Source organism: Melopsittacus undulatus, chromosome Z, assembly GCF_012275295.1.
Source record: "Melopsittacus undulatus isolate bMelUnd1 chromosome Z, bMelUnd1.mat.Z, whole genome shotgun sequence".
NCBI classification, from domain to species: Eukaryota; Metazoa; Chordata; class Aves; order Psittaciformes; family Psittaculidae; genus Melopsittacus; species Melopsittacus undulatus.
In genome coordinates this window covers 4,461,020-4,481,275 of record NC_047557.1, presented here as the reverse complement: position 1 = coordinate 4,481,275, position 20,256 = coordinate 4,461,020, and the positions used below count along the sequence as shown (strand labels likewise).

At 42.5% G+C, this 20,256-nt stretch overlaps 1 protein-coding gene across 1 annotated transcript in view; it reads left to right on the top strand.

Moving 5' to 3' along the window:
* Positions 1-20,256, top strand: part of SETBP1 (SET binding protein 1) — a 261,719-nt gene that overhangs the window by 172,396 nt on the left and 69,067 nt on the right. The window contains exon 4 of the mRNA XM_031051384.2: positions 5,590-9,055. Coding sequence (XP_030907244.2) covers positions 5,590-9,055 — 3,466 coding nt within the window. The remainder of the gene's footprint in view (positions 1-5,589; positions 9,056-20,256) is intronic.

The following is a 20,256-nucleotide window of genomic DNA, read 5'->3' as shown; positions in this document are numbered from 1 at the left end:
GACATGAGAGGAAATGCTCCGTTTTGAGCAAAAGTATGACTGAACCAGGATTATTTAATGTGTTGGAGCTAGTAAACTTAGGGGTTTTTCCCCTCAAAAGCTTTTCTTCTCCAGTAGTAACATTTTCATGCATGTCTAGGAAGCAGAAACTGAAGAGGAAGCTTTTTGAAGAGGAACAAATCACCTGGAGCTTCTTGAGCTTTTAGGAGCTCTTTTTCGATGGACCAAAACAGAGTCTAATTTTTCCGGGGATCAGTGCCTGTTGCATTATCCACTTAACCTCAGTGCTGCCACTTTTATTCATTCAGTCTTGAAAAATCTTAGGTTGACCTTTTACTAGGCACCAAAGGTCTGTTATCAGCATTGTCTGGAGTACTTTTGAGTATATGCTTATGCTAAAACAGGTATGAATTCAGGCTTGGCTTTGCTCTGAGATGGCTGGTTACAAGGAAGGTCCACTTTGCGTGCAATACCACTGCCATAGCAGAGTGTTGTGCCTGAGCTAAAATCCTTCTCTTCATGGCTTGGAGACAAGGCCATGTGGCCCAGCATCTAGCCAACCTAGGTGACAAGCAGAGCAAATGCCCACAGACCTCCAAGCACTCACATCTTCACCCCATGGATTTCCAGTGAGATGCCAGCTCCCATTTGCCAAAATTACTACCAAAAATGGCTTGTAAGTTTCTAGACCACACATACAGTGTTTTGATGAGATTTTTTCTCACTGGAGAGGCAGGGGTGGCCCTGAGATAAGAGCAACCATTTCCCAAGTCTCTAAGTAGCATTATTAATTTAGGAAAGATTTCTTCCTTTTTCTTTCCATTTATTTATTTATTTATTTATTTATTTATTTTAATTTTATTTCCAGTCTATGAAGAAGATAACAAAGGATGGTATGTCCCCAGAGCACAGTCTGATGTGTCACTGTGGATGCCAATCCCTGCAGACGCTCCCGATGTTATTAATTTTTAAAACAAACTTGCTGATTGAGGTTCTGACTGCCTTTAAATTGTCTCTACAAGGAGACTGTGTACTAATTAACCCACAGAAACAATCAATGATGTACCTTTTTCAAGTTTCAGAGTGATTAGAATATGAAAATGAAGAGCACAATGGTGCAGATGTTTTAAAATCACAGCAGACAGCAATTAGTGACATGGGAACCAGCTGCTTATCTCTCCAGATAAAGCCTCTTAATAGGGAATTACACTTGAGAAGCCATTATACAGATGGATCTGCGAATGATTTAAAGAGGGGGCGTTATAGTATTGACTTTGATTTGCAAGCCAGATTCTTGACAAGCTGTATGTATGTTACCTCCTCAAAAAGGTGTATTTGGAGAAGGGGGTTTCATCCCCTGCAAGCAATCAGATTTTTTTTTCAGGTGATGTGTTTCTCTAATTATGTATTTTATCATTATTTTTAGTTATATTATTAGTATTATTTTATTTTACTAAGCTCTTGATTTGGTTGCTGGTATCTCCTCCCACTTCTTGCTTTGGGACTGGAAGCAGCATGTGGATTTAGATAGAAGCTCAGGCAAGGGATTGGGGAGGCAGAGTGAGACATCCAGTAGTTAAATGTAAAGAGTCCCTAAGGGATGGATTCTGCTGCTAGGTGCTGCTCATCATGGGACTGATGCAGTCTCATCCTCTCAATTGCAAGGGCTGCATGCCAGATTAAAGCTGTTATAAGGAGTAACCACCTCTGCAGGTGCAGGGTTGCAGAGGTCTGGCAAGGCAGGTGTAAACACACAATCCCACCTCCTCTGCTCTCTGGCCAGTGCTCTGCAGTTGCTAGTGCATGGAATGTATCCTGCTCGTAGCTCTACACGCTATTGCCAAAGCTGAGGGCTGAAACTCATGAGTCTGGCATTAAAATTGTATACAACTAATAATAGGATTCAGCTTTTTTTTTCTAGTCTAAGATTTATCATGTGCTAGATCATGCTGCTTGAACTTGCAGTTACAAAAACTATTATCTTCTTTATGTATATTTCCTATTCTTTAAAGGGAAGATGGGATCATTACACACTTAGCACTTCCAGTAAACTGAATATCAAGAGAAATATTGACCAAGTCTGGTGAGATGTGATAAAATTGCATGGGTTCAGTTATGCTTCTAGTTTCAAAAGAGAAGAAGGAGCAGGCTCCCAGTGAAAAATAGCTAGCTGCTGAAGAAAATCCCATTTAATGAAAGGGCAAACTACAAACAGAGGCAGGCATTGAAGTTTGAAGTATTTTTAGGGTCTCATAAACTGAAAAGTAAATAAAGCTAAATCTTTCCGTTTTCATGAAAAAGGCCACTATTCTTGGTGCCGTTCTTGGCTGTGCAGCCTTTACAACCAGTGCCAGTGTCTCCTCACCCTTTTAGGGAAGATTTTTTTCCTAATATCTAATCTAAATCTCCCCTCTGGCAGTTTAAAGCTGTTCTCCCTTGTCCTGGCCATACAGGCTCTTGTCCAAAGCCCCTCTCCAGATTCGTTCTTGGCCCTTTTAGGCACTGGAAGCTGCCCTAAGATCACCCCAGAGCCTTCTCTTCTTCAGCCTAAAATAACCTGTCTCATAGGAGATGTGCTCTAACCCTCCAGTCATCTTTGTGGCCCAACATTAGGACCACTGAGATCAGACAGTAACCCAGGGGGATGTACAGGGAGCCAAATACACTAGGCTGCATTACTTCAACTGCTTTAATAGTGGTTTTAGGTAAACTCTCTCTATATATATATATATTGCAGCCAATGAAACCCACCCTGCTGCAGCCAAATGATCTCTGGTTGCTGTAGAATTGCTTTGGAGTGATATGAACATGTCTAGCAAGGTAGAGCAAATAGTAAATGTTATGCTGGAAGAACTAGCATGAGGAAACCCAATGGACTGTTGTGTGCTTAGGTAGATACACCGTTTTGACATCCTGTAGACTGGTCATTTTTTGAAAGCCTGTTGAAATCTAAGTGCTTATCTGTGTGATTAAATGCCTCCAGAGTTGGCACTTTTGATGACATAGGCATATCTTTCTCATGAATTTTAAGACGGATGTTGTGGTGGCCCACGGTGCTGGAGTAATGACAAGGCTATCGTTAGGGATATGTTGGAAGTTGCATCATCATTTTATAATGTACAGGCTGAGGAAATGGAGCTAGAGGAGCCAAGCAATATATCAGCATTTATCGCTGATATATAGCTGGCCTCGCAGTTCTGAGCCCTTATTAATAGCCTTAAAATATAGAGCAGAGATTATTGTTCCTTTTAAACTAGAGATCTCTCTCTGTGTGGTGCACTTGGAGGGATCAGGGTGTTGCTAGCATGTGGTGTTTGCACTCACTGCTGCAAACCTCTTTCTATTTTTTTTTTCTTCCAAATGTAATTTTTCGGGTCATTTAGTTTCATGGCTCAGCATTTTGGAAATATGGGTGTAAAGAGTTTCTTCGATGGCAGCCCCAATGCTAGGATCTGAGCAGAAACAGATTGGCCATGCCTTGGTGTGGGTTCTGGGGCCCATGAGAAGCCTCAACCCACCATTTCCAAATCAGGGTACCTCAGGAAGATGATGTTTTCATGTGAGGCTTGCATAGGGACACCCACTTCCAGCCCAGTGGGAACTCACCGGAGGATGGCCACCTTCTGCACAACTAACTCCCATGGCAACTGGGAGCAGGAGAAGCCCCAAATGGCTGAGGTAGAATGAAGATCATGAGCTTTATGATCAGTTAAAAAAAAACCAAAACCATAAAATTCAACTATCAGAATTCGGTGCCAGTGCTGCTGAATTCTTTTCGACCCAGCCTGGCCTCATCCCAAGGATGTGGACATGGGTGGGCTTCATCTTCCAAAGCAGGGCATCAACGACATGGGTCATGGCTGTTGCACACTGTGTGGCTCACTCATGGGAGGCCACTGTGAGAAGGAGCAGGAGGAGGAGGAACAACTGATTCATTTCCCAAGGGCTATTTATGCTTTTGGCTCTTTTCTCCGGCTAAAGAAACCGGGTGTCGCTCGCCTGCAACATCTGCAGCTCCACCACAGCTGCGTGCTTTCGTTTTCTCACTCCACAATTCCTGGAAAACTCTGGTTGCCCTGAATATGGCTGGTCCATGTGCACAACAGCTGAGCTATCCACAGGATTTAATAGTCTCTGATTACTCCTCAGAAGATGGACCAGAACAGCTTCATTTTTATTACCCATTCCAGAAAAGCCACATGCCCATTTTTTATATACGCTTGAAGGATATCTCAACATCAGTTTGCCAATAACATGTATGTTTACTGGTCACCAAATAATGCTCCATGACTTTGGGGGTGTTCAGCACTTTTCATATCCCTCTGAAGTTGCTCAGAGATGGGGTAGCCTCATTTTCCAGCTCAAAACCTTCTTATGCTGACAGCCTCGACCCAAGGCTTCTTTTGCAAATACGCCGAAAAGGGATCTAACATAACACTACTGGTAGAAACTTTATTGTACCAGGGTGTTTTCAGAAACATGAGACACTTAGCAGTTGTTTCTATTGTTCTTTCCCTGGTTACACATACATTTTAAGTGTCTCGTCATTTATTTGGCACTTGAGTCAGTGTCATTACAGTTTGTTAACAACAGTTGTTTGCAGTACTAGGTGTACAAATCAGTTGCACAGTTTCATCCAGAGCTTTACAAAACATCCCCCTAAATTTAACAGGAGAAAACAAAAGGGTAAAAGAGGTCAGTTAACTTAAGGTAAAAATAATAAATATTATTTTTTTCTTTCAGAGACTTTTCAAAAGGTTACAGCTGCAGCAAATACAATTTCTTTAACTGAAGAAGGCCCACCAAGAAGAAAAAGTAGACTTTCTTTTTCTCTGGAAGAGCCTTCAGTATAATTCTGCCCTTACTGTAACCTCTGAGGCTTGAAGAGCTTCTGTCAGATTAGAAATCATATTGAAAATATCTCTTACCAACATTGCAAATATCTGATTATTAAAGTGAAAAGAGAGTAATGCAAATCTTGAACCTGCCAAGTGTGCCTCACACACTCTATCCTATGCATATGATTTCAAGCACTAGGTTTGTGCAGATGACTTCTACATGGAAATTTTAGCAAGTAAATCTTTGCTGCTTCTGGATTCATAGTGAAGTAGACCCACAGGTTTTCCTCTTGTTTGTTACAACTTCCAAGATAATTCTGCATTTTTTCTTGTTTACAACAATAAGCTTAACTGCTGCTGTTTTGCATCAAGTTCTGTGAGGGATTATGTTTTAGGGAAAAGGGATTCTCACCAGGAGGCTGAATTGCATCACTCATCCATTGAAAGGAAATAATTTACTTCTGTTTTAAATTAAAAATCAATAAATATGTTTCCTTAGCAATTTTGCTTTTGTAGAAGTATTTCCATTGTTTTTAGAGTGGGAAAACAAAACAAAACTTGTTTACAGTGCATGAATCTAAATACAAATTTCGGTCAAGTATAAGAAGACTTTCTAAAGGCTCCTAACCCTTACAAGGGCATGTGTTAAGAAGAGTTGTAATTTGCTGTACAAATAAAGAGCTGCAACCAGGGTTACGAATGGACTGATAAACTAATATTTTATTTTTACTTATTTCCTGCTACCTTCCAGGTTTATGAAAGGCCACAAAAACATTCTGCTCTGCACTACGATCCCGGCCTCCAACAAGACTTCACCGGTGACACCTTAAAATCAAAGCACCAGCAGAAAAGTAGCAACCAGCACCACCTTGACTGGTCAACAAGCTCTGACACTGGATCAGCTTCTCAGAGTTGCTTCATGAACACAGAACCCAGTCGAGAAGCAATTAGTGCCACCAAGGTCTCCACTCCAGAGCCAGGAGTTTCTTTCAGCAAATCCCAAGCAAAGAAATCCTGCACCAGCAGCACGTGGGGGCAGCTATCAGCCAGTAGTAAGGAGCTTCTCACTTGCAGTGCAGTCCCATCACCCAACAACATCAGCGTGGCCACCCAGCCCAGCGGTGCCTCTGAGTGCAATGGGCTTTTGCCACTTGGTGATCCAGAGGGAAGCATGCAGCTGGAGGTCCCCGATCAGCCCACTGGGAGTACAAAGAAGAAGTCCAGCAAAAAGGACTTGTTAAGTCAAACAATCCAAACCACAGACATTGAATGGGTGAAGAGTGCTCAGAAAGCATTTGACAGCAAATCCCATGACAGCATGGAAGGCAAAAAGGAGTCTTACTCAATGGAAAGTCTATTGGATACATCACCCTTGAAGCAGAATCCCACTTCTGCTAGCAGTTGTGAAAGTGACACCAGTCACGTACGAATTACTATCCCAATAAAGTCTCCAACAACAGATGCCTCTGGCCACAAAAGGAAAAAAAGGCAATCCACAAAATCTTCTATTGAGAAAACTATCCAGGAGAAAAGTCTGCCTCGTGGACTTGCTATGAGCAGTGAAGTAGCAAATAGGACTAGCTCTCAACCAGAAGGAAGTAAAAAAGATCTTCGAGCCACAAAGCCAGGGAAAGTGATTGAAAATGAGTCCCCCTTAGTAGCTATTGACAGTGGTGTGCTCACTGACAGAGCTTCCCCCAACAGTGCCACCAGACTCAGAAAACCTGTAGCTCTGACAACCACTCTCCTACCCACCGATCTTCCCACAGCTGGCAAATTATCTGAGATCCAGCACCCCAAACATGTGACTAAGCGGCGATGGACCTGCAGCAAACCTAAATCTATCCTTCGGGAAACCTCCATGATGACATCTGAGAAGCTGATGGTGGAGCCTCCTTCAGCCTATCCCATCACACCATCCAGCCCTCTGTATACCAATACTGACAGTCTTACTGTGATCACTCCTGTCAAGAAAAAAAGAGGACGACCAAAGAAACAGCCTCTGCTCACTGTTGAAACCATTCATGAGGGGACCTCCACCAGCCCAGTAAGTCCAATCAGTCATGAATTTCCAGGAACAAAGAAAAGGAAAAGGAGACGGAATCTGGCCAAGTTGGCCCAGATGGTCCCAGGAGAGGACAAGCCCATCAATGAACTCAAGTTTCACAAAAAGGTTGGGAAGCTTGGGGTCTTGGATAAGAAGACCATCAAGACCATTAATAAAATGAAGACCCTTAAGAGGAAGAATATTCTCAATCAGATCTTGTCCTCCTGCTCCAGCAGCATAGCTCTGAAGGCAAAAGTCCAGCCACCATCTAGTGCTGGGCCAGCCACTATTGATGCCAGACTAGGGAAGCAGATCAATGTCAGCAAGAGGGGGACGATCTATATTGGCAAAAAACGGGGCAGAAAGCCAAGAGCAGAGCTGCAGCCTCAGACAGAAGAACCTAAGACAACCATCAAGCACTCAAGGCCTGTTTCCAGCCAGCCAGAAAACCCAGCAGTGCCTTCCAACCTGCAGTCACTTGTGGCATCGTCACCAGCAGCTATTCATTCGCTTTCGACACAGTTAGTCGGGACTAATGGCAACCTTAGCCCTGCAAGCACTGAAACTAATTTTTCAGAGCTAAAAACTATGCCAAATCTTCAACCTATCAGTGCTCTTCCCACAAAAACCCAGAAAGGAATGCACAGTGGAACTTGGAAGCTGTCTCCACCCAGGTTAATGGCTAATTCACCTTCCCATCTCTGTGAAATAGGTTCTCTAAAAGAAGTAACCCTGTCTCCAGTGAGCGAGTCTCACAGTGAAGAAACCATACCAAGTGACAGTGGGATAGGTACAGACAACAACAGCACTTCTGACCAAGCTGAGAAAAGCTCAGAGTCCCGCAGGAGATACTCCTTTGATTTCTGCACCCTGGACAATCCAGAGGCTATCCCATCTGACACCAGCACAAAGAACAGGCATGGTCACCGACCGAAACATCTCATTGTGGATAACTTTCTCTCTCATGAGAGTATTAAAAAGCCAAAGCACAAGAGGAAAAGGAAAGGCCTACAGAACAGAGACGACCTCCAGTTTCTGGCAGACCTTGAGGAACTGATCAATAAATTTCAAGTGTTCAGGATTTCCCATAGAAGTTACACATTTTATCATGAAAATCCATATCCCAGCATCTTCAGGATTAATTTTGATCACTACTACCCTGTGCCATATATCCAGTATGACCCATTGCTCTATCTTCGCAGGACCTCTGACATGAAGTCTAAGAAGAAGCGTGGTAGACCTGCCAAAACCAATGACACCATGACAAAGGTGCCTTTTTTACAAGGGTTCGGTTACCCTATTCCCAGTGGGAGTTACTATGCACCCTATGGAATGCCTTACACATCAATGCCTATGATGAATCTTGGTTACTATGGTCAGTATCCAGCTCCTTTGTACCTGTCTCACACGCTCGGAGCGGCTTCCCCATTTATGAGACCAACCGTGCCCCCACCCCAGTTCCATGCAAGCTCTCATATGAAGATGTCCACCACTGCCAAGCATAAAGCAAAACACGGAGTACACCTGCAAACACCTGTGGGAATGGGCCTTGGAGACATGCAGTCCTCTTTGGCTCCTCCAAAGGTTGGAGGAACAAGCCTTTCAAGTGGCCGACTTCACAAAAGGAAACACAAACATAAGCACAAGCATAAGGATGAGCGGATATTGGGAACTCATGAAGATCTGAGTGGTCTCTTTGCTAGCAAGCCCACTGGCTTCTCTAGCCATGCTATCAGTGAAAGGCTGAGTGGCTCAGATAAAGACCTCTCCTTACTGAGCGAGAAAAGCAAGCATAAGGAGAAGCAGAAGCACCAGCATTGTGAAACCGGACACAAAGGCTCAAAGAGTAACTTTGAAGTGGATACGCTGTCTACATTATCACTTTCTGATGCCCAGCAGTGGACACAGAGTAAAGATAAAAATGACTTAAGCAATGATCCCATTGACTCTTGCACAAAGAGATACTCTGGTAATACTGAGAGTAATGGAAGGTCAGAGTCCCTGGATGTGTTTGGTGAAATGAATTCCTCAAGTGAGAAACGGGACAATGATTCAAGTGGGAATAAAAGAAGAAGCTTTGAAGGGTTTGGAACCTACAGGGAAAAGGACATTCAGCCCTTCAGGACAAATAAGAAGGATAGAACTATTTATGATTCTTCAGCCTCTTCAGGTAAGGTCTACTTTATTCTATTTTACCTTTTTGCATTTAAATTTTAATGCTGAACAAGAGGTGCTTGTCATTTACAGCAAATATTTTTAGGCAATAACTTCTCTGGCTTTTTGTATTTGACCCTCATTCTGCATCCAGACTTTGGGAAGATTGACAAGAACACTGGCCATGCATTGTCTTGGTGTAAGCGCAGTCAGTAACTTAGAACCACGCAGCCGCTCACTCACTCCCCCCTTTTCTTCCTCCCCCCACTCCCAGAGGGATGGGGAGGAGAATCGAAAGAATGTCATTGCCACAGGTTGAGATAAGAACAGTTCAGTAACTAAGGTATAACACAAAGCCACTACTGCTACCACCAATAATAATAATGATGATAAGGGAAATAACAAGAGAAGAGAATACAAATGCTCACCACCCAACAACCGATTCCCAGTCTGACCCGAGCAGTGATCTAGCCCTTCCAGGTAACTAACTGCCCTGCAGTTTATATATTGGGCATGACGTGCTATGGTATGGAATACCCTTTTGGCTAGTCTGGGTCATGTGTCCTGTCTGTGCTTCCTCCTGGCTTCCCCTCCTCCTGGCAGAGCAGGAGACTCAGAAAGTCCTTGGTCAGAGTAAACATTATTTAGCAACAACTAAAAACATCGGTGTTATCACCGTTGCTCCCACGCTGAAAGTCAAAAACACAGCACTGCACCAGCTACTAAGGAGAATAGAATGACTGCTATAGCTGAACCCAGGACCTGCATTAAACCACCATTAAGCCAAAACCTCTTAAAGTCTTTGAGCTGTTTCACAGCTTTTTTCTAAACTTTTGTCCAGCCTTTGCCTATCTCTCATAGCTTGTTGCGCTTCCTCCAAAAATATCACCATTGCAGTCTGCAGCAGCAGGAACTGTAAACCCTGTTGGCAAGGTAGGCATCCCTCTTATTGGTGTCTAATATCATGGGGTGGTAGTCGTTGCCCAGCCTTTGGAAGAACAGCCATGGTGTTGAGCAGAGAATCTGCTGTGGGTCACAGAGCATTCCAAAGCCATTTGTTGATGGCATGGACCAGACATGTGGGAAGTTGTGGAGCTGGGTTGGTGTCCCATGACTGGTGTGATGTACTGCTGATCCAGAGGGACCCATCATGGTGATAGTTTGGCTGAATGTATGGAGACCCTAGGTGTAATCCTAGTGTAAATTTGTCACTTCCAGCCAGCAGGTGTTATGTGAAGTAATCATCCTGAGCATTGAGTGGCTGTGGGAAGGGACTGGTGTCATGGAAACAATAAACCCTCGATAATTGACTGAAAAGTTTTGAGACTCATGACTTGGATATATAAGCTGAGTAGATGAGGAGGGAGGAAGCTTCTTTAGATTCCTAAGGACATCTGTTCCTCTCCTCCAGAGGGGAAAAGAAATCTGACTCTTGTCTGAGAGACTGCATTGTACTTTACAATAGGGAACTGCTTTTGTGATGACACAGAGGCAGGTGTTTTGCTGCAATATAAATAAATTTAGCTTGGGAGGAAGCCCAGAGCTCCTGCACCATCAGATATTTATCACAAAGCAAGATTTCACACTTGGTTCTGGAAAAGGTTGAGCTTTACTGCACCAGCCTGTGGTGGATGAGATTCTGATGTGCTAAAAAAGAGCTACAAAGAGATATAATTCATAGCCTCGAAAATAAAAAGAGAATCAGCTGAGAACACAAAGGAGCAGAGAATTTGTATAACCTGCCAATGCAAGGCTTTCGAGTTTTTTATTGACTTGTAACTGATTGAAATCCAAAGACTGTTCATACTTAAGCCGCCTAGACATTTACATTTCCTTCACTGAGAGCAGAATCTGGACTGTAGCAACTCTAAAATGAGAGCCATGAAAATACTTGTTTTCAAGGTACACATTAGATCAATTGTGACACCTGAAAGTATCAGAAAAGAGACTGAATTCAGTCACAGGATTTATCAGGATTGCTGCATGCCTGATAGAGAGCAAAATTGTTCTCTACCAAGTGTTGTGGTGCCTATTGCACCACGTTGGAAGTTGTGCCTAACTGAAAAGGGTTAAACGTCTTCAAATTTTTCAACAAGCCTATTTCTCAGCTTTTTAGTGGAAGTTGCTGATTTCACAGTTTGATAACAGTTGGATTTGTAGCTTTTTTGCTTTCTGAACATAAGATGTTTTCTGTTTCCTAATTTAATACATTTTACATTGGTGTAACAAATTGTTCAGACAAAATTCTCAGAACTGCTGAACCCAAATGAATTTTCAAAGTAAGGGTATGATCCCCACCATGCTGGCTTGCAAATAGAATTACTAAAGAAAAAGTCTATTTGATGTTATTTTCCTTCAGTTTTTTGTCCATGATGATAAAAACATAAGGTGTAGTGGTAGAATTTGCATTAGGAACTCCATCAGATTTGGTGTTTAAACTGGTTCTCATTTAAAACTGAAATTGTTTTTATTTATTTATTACTTTTCATGATTACAACTGCACATTGTTCCCCATAACCTAATCCATCAAGTCACAGATTATGAACTGGCTTCTTCATTGTCAAGCTATCATTTAGATGGAAAAATCATTAGCAGTTAGCTAAGCAGAGCTAGCTAACCGAAGCCATACCTTGCACTGCAAAGGAAAATACTGAAACTAAACTCTGCCAAGAAAGGCCTGGAGCCAAGACTGCTCATTAAAGCTTAGGAACATCTGGCTGCTTATGACTGTCTAAGATCTCAGTGCAGCTTTTTCTCCTCTCTGCCTTTGACCTTCACTGGGATTCCCAACAGAGGCCTGCACTTGAGTCTAGCCATAACTATTAACCAGTTCCCACTGAGGAGGGATTAAATATTTCCATGATAACCTTGACCTTCTTTCTTCTAATTCACCTTGCATTTTCTTAAGGTGGCTAAACAGCATTGACTAATCGTAAAAATAAAGGTAAAAGAGAAAAAAGCCCTATGAGAAAATACAGCTCTGTCCCAGGAGGTGATTTCCATAGCTTGATTGCTCTTGACATTCTGTTTTTGTCATCTTTCACAATATAAAAATAATACATAACAGAGATAAGAGGAGACATCCTGAATATTCAGATGAAAGCTGAAAATATATTTATATCACAATTTCAGTGTTATTTTTAGTGCATGGGCATTTTGGTATGATCAGTAACACCATTTGCAGCTTCCTTGTGTGTTGCTGGAGATGAAATATGGAGCAAAACCCACCCACACTCAGTAGAAATATGTGTGATAAAGAGTAATGAGAGAACCGTTTAATGCTCTTTGGTATTCAGGCGCTGCAGTTCCTTTCAGTGTAGTGTGCTGGTGCCGATGCCATTGTATTATTGTTTTTGTTCTTATTACCTGTGTAGTACTAGTCATTTCTGAAAAGATCACAGTTCTCTGATTCTATGTAGTGGTCATGCATATAGCAGAAAACAGTTATTCCATGTAACCTTAAAGCCTATGTATGATTTTATAATCCAGAAAGATTAGTATGTGAAGGGAAGAATTGTCCCTCTTACTTCCAGGAGAAGCTGCCTGCAGTTCTGGCACGGGAAATCTGTATCAATCTGTGAAGGATCCCATTAAAAGAGTGCCACCATCCACCTTGGTTGGTCATACAAAATGTGCTTTCCCTATACTGGACTATCACTGGCCATTCATTAGTGGGGACCTTTTGAGCTTTAGCTCATTTTAAGTCTCTTGGGGTTAAACATGCAGTGTTAATGCCCTATGGCTATTCCACCAGTGCACTGACAGTTTCTCCAACATTGTCCTGGAGAAACTGGAGTCCTTTTAATAAACACTAATTAGTAATTCTTCCCACCTTCCTTCCCAGCCAATCCCCATGAACTGTTTCTTTTGCATTTTTCTGAAATTGCTATTTTTGTAAGATTCATTGTGCTCACCTAATCCTCCTGCATTTAGAAAGACTAATTAATTAAAATTAAATAAACATTGCTTTCCTATTTGGCTGATGCAGAAGACTAGTCCACTGGCATAAGTCTGGTCCATAGGAAAGGATACAAGAAGAAGCATTTCAGATTCTGCCTTACCATAGTCGTACCTTCACTTGGGCACATCCTAAACTGAACTTTCAAGTTGTGCACACCAAACATTGACTCGGCTGACTCCATCCTTCCAGAGGTATGCCTCATGGATTTGCAAAATGTGGTTGAAGCACCCCCAGCACTCTGTGACCTGAGGCACTGCACACAGCTGGATGGATGATCATTTCATCTGTTCTCTAGTAGTTACTAAAGCCGCAGGTGAGGGACCCAGGGAGAGGCCACAGATTGGTGCCACAGCTGGGCTGGGGAGATGGAGAGCAGAGCTGTGTTTTACAGAGGTCTTTATAGCAAACTCCACATTTCTTTGTCATATGTCTGCTTGTTTTGGCCTCATATATGATGCTGAAGAAGAGAGTTGCATTGCTGATGAGCAGTCTTGATGACATAGCTTGTTCCTTGGGAAAAAGCAGGAATGGTTACCTCTTCCTTATTTCCTTAGGTGGGCAAATGAGGAAAAGTTTAACATTTTAAAGTGCATAGACAAGATGTCAGTTTGTGTATACGACCTGTGGGGCTGTTCAGATTGGGGAAGAAAAGGTTGTGTGAAGACCTCATAGCAGCCTTTCAGTGTCTGAAGGGAGCCTATAAGGATGCCAGAGAGGGAATCTTCATCAGGATTGTACTGACAGGACAAGGGGTGATGGGTTCAAACTGAAACAAGGGAAGTTCAGGTTAGATATAAGGAAGAAGTTCTTTACTGTGAGGGTGGTGAGGCACTGGAATGGGTTGCCCAAAGAAGTGGTAAGTGCTCCATCCTTGGAGCGAGGCCAGGCTGGAGAGAGCCTTTGGGGACACGGTCTAGGGTGAGGCGTCCCTGCCCATGGCAGGGGTTTGGAACTAGATGATCTTAAAGTCCTTTCCAACTCTTAACTGTTCTATGGTTCTATGTCCAAGTTACAGCCATTGCAGGCCAGGGTGTACCTTTGGGTGAAGCAGAGGTCAAAAGTCACTATATGCAGGACTCTATTTCTGCCTGCCTTTGTAATGAGACTAATCAAGGTCTGTGCTATCTCATGCTTGTGGTATTTCTGTCTTTTTTTTTCTTAAAGTTGATTATACAGGAAAAGATTGCCTTGCTTGCATATAGGGCATCATGGCTCAAAAATCAGCTAATAAGTACATGGGTTTCATCAGATAATAGCATAGACACTCTGCACAGTAAATTTACAGGAATATGAAGTTAATCATGTGCAGCTATTAGGAAGGTAGTAATCACCAGTCTCTGAATGCTAGATAGTTAGCATGACAAACATGCTTTACAAATTAATGCTTAACATACCTACAGCCCCCCCCCCCCCCCCGCCTTCCTCCTTCAACATCCAACAGTGTTACAAATTAATTTCTTCTGATTTGACCTTTTTTCCTCAGCTAGTTTGTATAGTGCTAGCTTAACTCTGAAGGAATAAGTACCAGCTTTAGATGGAGAATGAGCATCATGCAGTGAGTAGTGTTTGGTCCTATGACTTAAGTGGGAGAAGAGAGGCTGTGTCATGAATGTGTACATACTCAAATTGCACTTAGTAAATAAATGCATTAATTTACATTGTAGTTGTTTGAAGTTTTTTTCCAATGTCTTTATCTTAAAAGTGCCCTTGTTCCTGTTAAAAAGCCTTACACTGGGTGATTAAAACTTCCAAAAAAAGAGTAGGAGGAATACTGGAGGAAGGAGGAGAAGTGACAATCAAACAGATGAACAATATTCATCTGATGTCAGTACAAACACACATATAAGTAACCATGCCCTGCTGAGGAGTGTTATCTATCCAGATGAGATTTCTTCTCTGACAAAACTCCCGTCAGATTTCTGCTGGAATAGGCCATTGCCACACAGCATCAAATAAATCTCTGGTTCGTCCTCTCTCAGAAGTCAAACGCATTAGTGTGATTTAAAACAGGGCTTGCTATGAGCAAAAACAAACATGATGAAATATTGCCAAAGGCACCGTGAGTTTTGCTTTGATTTGAGGGAGGTGTTGTTTGGTTTATTTTTTTAAGGAACAGCATATACAGTTCTGGACCATTATATTGAAGCCTTAATCAGCCAGTTTTGCACTGAAAAAGTATCTGTATTACAGTAGTGGGTGAGCATATTTGTTATTCTCAATGTATATGGAAAATGCAGGTAAATGGGGTTACCCAACTGCCTCATTAAACAAACTTTTCTGATTTTTGTACAATAATGCTTTCCAGGTTATTTTTAATAACTCCAGAATGACAGAGTTGTTCTTTATTCTGCAGTGAACAAAGTATTTCAGTAACAGGGAAAACAGTGGTCTAATACTATATTCGATGACCACTTTCTCATCTGACCAGCTTAGAGACAAAATGAATGTCTCTACTGGCTGTGTCTTGCATATATGTACACATGGGTGGATCTGTACATACTGGAAGAATGGAAGAAAATTGAAAACGAAGTAATGAATTAAGTTCATTAGATATCAATTCAAACTCATGTGTAAGTCACCTTAGTTTCTTCAGTAGTGGTATTTGATTCAACAGGACCTAGGTGCCATATGGCATTGTGTGCACAAATGCGAGGCAGGCTGATGCGTGGTCAAGAGGTTGGAGACTCATCTTCCATATCATAGTTTTCTCCTGTGTCTACTGAAAACTGTCTAAATAAGTTGCAGTAAACCTCAGTGCCTGCCTGAGAAAAGAGGATAAAAGCAGATTCCCACTTTTATCAGACCACAGTGAGGTCTGATACATATTGGTGCCCAGCGAATGCAGCTTGGGAGCAGTGGCAGTGCTTGAAGTGGATGGGAGAAGAGCCAGACATGAAGTTCACTCACTGAGGATGTATGCAGTATCAGTCACCCTCCCTTTCCCCAGCTCTGCCTCTACTGTGGTTTCCTCAGATGCCCCAGGCTCCTACATAGCTTCAAGCAACTCCAAAAGTTTTCCAGCCACAGTGTTAGTAGCGTGGCTGTGCCCTTCTGCTGTGTCCTGTGGTGAGGGACAGGCACTGTACACTTATGGGGCAAATGTTTGTACCCTCTAGCCCATAAAAGTTAGTACTGGAGCTTTACAGAACACTATTATTTGCAAATAAAATTATGTTACATCAAAACGGCTGTTTGGCCCCCTGAATGCTTAGGAGTACAACCAACACTACTGAAATTACCTCCAAAGCATTATCTGCCCCCCTTAAAATAAACAGCCTTTTTGTTATTTTCCACTAAATCTTCTGCCAGTCCTGAGGAGAGGAGGCCAAGCAAGCCTCCTCTCCACTTTCTCCCTTCTGCCAATGGTGTTTCCTAGAGGAATGGGCTGTTGAAGGATAACAAAAATTATGGGGAAAGTAAGTCAAAGCTTTTCTGGAAAGTGTTTTGACCAAAGCATTTGAAATACAGTGATTTCTGTTGCTGTTGTTGTGGGTTTAATGCCACCACTTGCTTACTGTGTTGCTTCCAATGTTTGCACTGACCAAAGAGACAAGAAACAAAAGGGAAGCTGGAGTGGCAGAGGGAGCTGGAGTATTTACCATCCAACCAATCTTTTATTTCCTCTCTTAATGATTGTATGTTTATTGCACTGCCTGAGGCTCCGTACCAAGTCTTTTGGACCAGTGATGAATTAATCAAATGAAATGCTATGACCCCTTTGGTTTTTGGGAGTGTTACAAGCCTCCCAGCACCCTGCCTAATTTCTGCCTGTAACTTTGCTCTCTGTCCAACAGTCAAGCAGTTCTTCCTTCACAACTTGGTGGCTCCCAGCTATTTATCTTCTTTCTTTCTGGACAATGCCAGAATGTCTTGTTTGAAGTTTTTATTTAGACCACTGCTGGTTTATGGAGTTGTGCAGATTCCACACTGGGTGTGCAGCAGCTTCGTGTCAGATACAATTGGCTTCTGCTGGGCTCTTGGCTTTTAAAGGCACTAAAGAATCATGGCCATATTCTCATCTAGGCCTGGTGTAAATCATTGAAATCGATGAAGTTGACTTTTGGAGTGAAGTGTTTGTTGAGGTGAAAAGAGAATGTGGGACTGGGAGGTCTAATCTGTGGCTTCACTGGAGTCCTTGAGGCTGTGCTCTACCTGCTACTTACAAAAATCAGCCTCAGTTCAGCATCTGTTGAGATTTTTTTAGGTTGGAGGAAGAGGGTTTGTTAAGATTTTGATACGTTGCAGCCTCGATACATGTATAACTGTCAGTGTAAGAAGAGTTAGAACGGTGCTATAGCTCTGGAATATATGAAATACAATTTCTTGCTCAAAGGCACTGCTAATCTAGGTTAAATGCAAGACGCCTGTTCAGATGCATAGAGAAAGTAAATCAGAGCAATGGCTTTATCTTCACTATTAACTGCTGGTCAACATAACCTAAAGCTGGCCATAGGAAAAGCTGAGCTCAGGATACCTGCCCATGAGTGGGATAACTCAGGGCAACCTACTTACTGTCCTACTCAACTTCAGAAGTGAGAGTTGGGGTCTGTGATGTCCAGAGCATGATCTGAAGCAGCTTCTCCATTTCCACTGCCTACCAAGACTTTTATATTCATGTATCACAGCAAAGGAAAGCTGTAAGAGCATTATCCCAGCTGCTTTAGTCTGCCTGCTTGCAATAATGATGCTGAACAGCAAAAGAAGAAAGAATATCCTGTTTTAAGGCTTCACCAAGAAGTCAGAATACTTCTATAGATTAAGGGCTGAGGGAAGGGGAGGGAAAGGAAAGCTTTGACTACTGTCCATGGAGTAGTTTTAAAACAACCTCCATGACTTGAAAAGACCCAAGGAGCTCATAATAGGAATTGTTAGTGATTTGTCACTGAAAACATGCAGCTGCCCATGGGCCCCCATAGGATTTTGCAGCAGCACTGAGTCTGACCAAGGTTTCACATGGGGCTGTGCTGATTTCAGGAGTCTTCAGGAGTGTGTCCAACGCAGAGTTAACTGTCAAGGAAGGGAAGGACTAGATGACTCGGAGGGATTTGCTAATGAGCTATCAAGCCATGGGTCACTGGTTGAAATTTAATCTGCAGGAACAGTGACAGAAAATCAAATCAAAGTGCTGACGTCAGAGTGATGCTGGAGCAGCAGTAAAAGCGTTGCTGATGCCTAAGCACACACAGGCAGCTTAAATAAACTGGGAGCAAACTGTGAGGAAGTTGTCTGGTTGATCCCAATTGCAAGATGTAGCTCAGCCAGTTTGTGTTATACCTGTCAGTAACTTGCTTGCCTTATTGCAGTTGATTGTGAATGACAAGAGCTTATCTCATAACAGAATCTGACCCAAACTCAGGGTTGTATAGCACTAGAAGCAGAGTTGTGGAGACATCTAGATAGAGTTTGCTCAGCAGTGTCACTAAATGTGAATCAGCAATGTACCACAAAGCTCAGTATTTTGCAGTTATGATGATGGAGCCTTTTTTGCTTTTAGGTCCCATGCTGAGAACAGTAGTGATATCTTTCCTGTTTCTGGGCTCCTGAGACAACTTGATAGTTTCACAATAGCTTTTTCAGGGCTGGGGAGGGCCCATAGTCCTAAAGGTATAAACACAGCTCTTACCATGTAATAAAAGGAACAAGGGCACCCTCAGCAATAGTAACATTGCCGTGTGTGGAGGTCAACATGCTGGGGCAGGCAGATTTGTGCTGATGCTCCCCACCCCACTGATGTGTTCATTGACCTTTTCACTGATTTTAAGGTGCAACTCAGCTGTCCTTCCTCTGCTCCCAGGCAGGCAGGCTGAGGATAAAGTCTCTCCAGATGGCACAGTGCTGCTGTTTCAGCTCTGTCTTCAGCCTTCATCACTTCCAGTGTAGGCAAGGAAGAGCGCAGTAGTCAGCATTGTTTTCTGAACCAACTATGATTAGTTGGCATAAAGAGCACTTAAGAAAGTTGACACAGCCTCTAAGTTACTCAGTTTACTTAAAAAAAGAAAAGAAAATATCCCTGGACTACTCCAGGTTCTCTCTGCTGCCCCAAGTCCAGTCTGCACCAGTAAAACCTTGGGCTTATCCCAGAACAGAGACATGGTCAGTTGGAGAATGTTTGTCATTCTGATATTTATTTATTTTCCATTTAAAGAAAACCAACTCTGGAAGAGCAGCAAGTTAAAAAAAAAATAAAATAGTTAAGCTCCAGATTCATGAAGGTTTCCTGTTTTGCTTCTTAGCAAAACCTCAAAACCACTTTGAACAAGTTTCCCACCTCAGCTGAGGGTGGAGTTGTGTACGCCCCACACGTGGCCTCTAGGAGAGCACCCAAGGACAATAGCACATCTCCTTTGGCACATGGTGGGGGGAAATTTATTGCTAGTAGGGCAGTCAGTACGTGTGCCTGTGCATGACTGCCCAAAACAGCTTTTGATTCAGCCAAGTACATTGGAAAACCTTAATTTTTCTTCTTCCAGCAGAACGTACTGAACAAGTAGAGATGTGGCAGACAGAAACTGGAGGCATTTGATAAAGAGATGCCTCTCGAGATGCTAGGCAGATATTGGCTGTTGTCAGAATGCTGGGCAACCTGTTGTAGTATCATTGATTTGATCTAGTCAGCAACATCTTGGTAAATAAGAAGAGCAGAGAAATCTATTGCACTGAAATTAATGGTTATTGCCTGATTTCCTGTTAAATGAATTCACTGCCATCTGAAGCAGTGCATGCATTTTGCAAACCCAGCATTCTTTGGCTCCCACACTGCATCATGACATTACTTTAGGCAGTAAAGAAGATCTTATTTGTGATATAGTGCGCTGTGGTAGGTAGTAAAATAGCTAGATGCCTGGGAACTCTGGATGGAGCTATGGCATTTGGGTGTGTGATTCCAAGTAACAATAAGCAGTGCTTAACATTTCCTCCCACACTAGAAGCATACCCATTAAAAGTTTAGCCAAGTCAGCTGTGCAAGTTCTTGCATAAAAAGACAAACTGCTAAAATGCTAATAGGAGTCACTCTTATGTTAAAGAGTGGGTAGAGCAGGATACATTAACCCAAATCCTCCTTCTCTACTGCTAATCGGGAGAGAGTCTTGCTGAGATCAAAGAAACCCCTAGTAGGTAAAAATGATAATAAATCAGTCTCAAGCCGAGTTTCAGGACTCCTTAGTCTTTTACTAGGCTGCATAGTTTGAAGAAGTTAGTGAATGTGATTTAGACTATCAATGAGTCAACTGAAGTCCTCATGAGAATGAACTGGA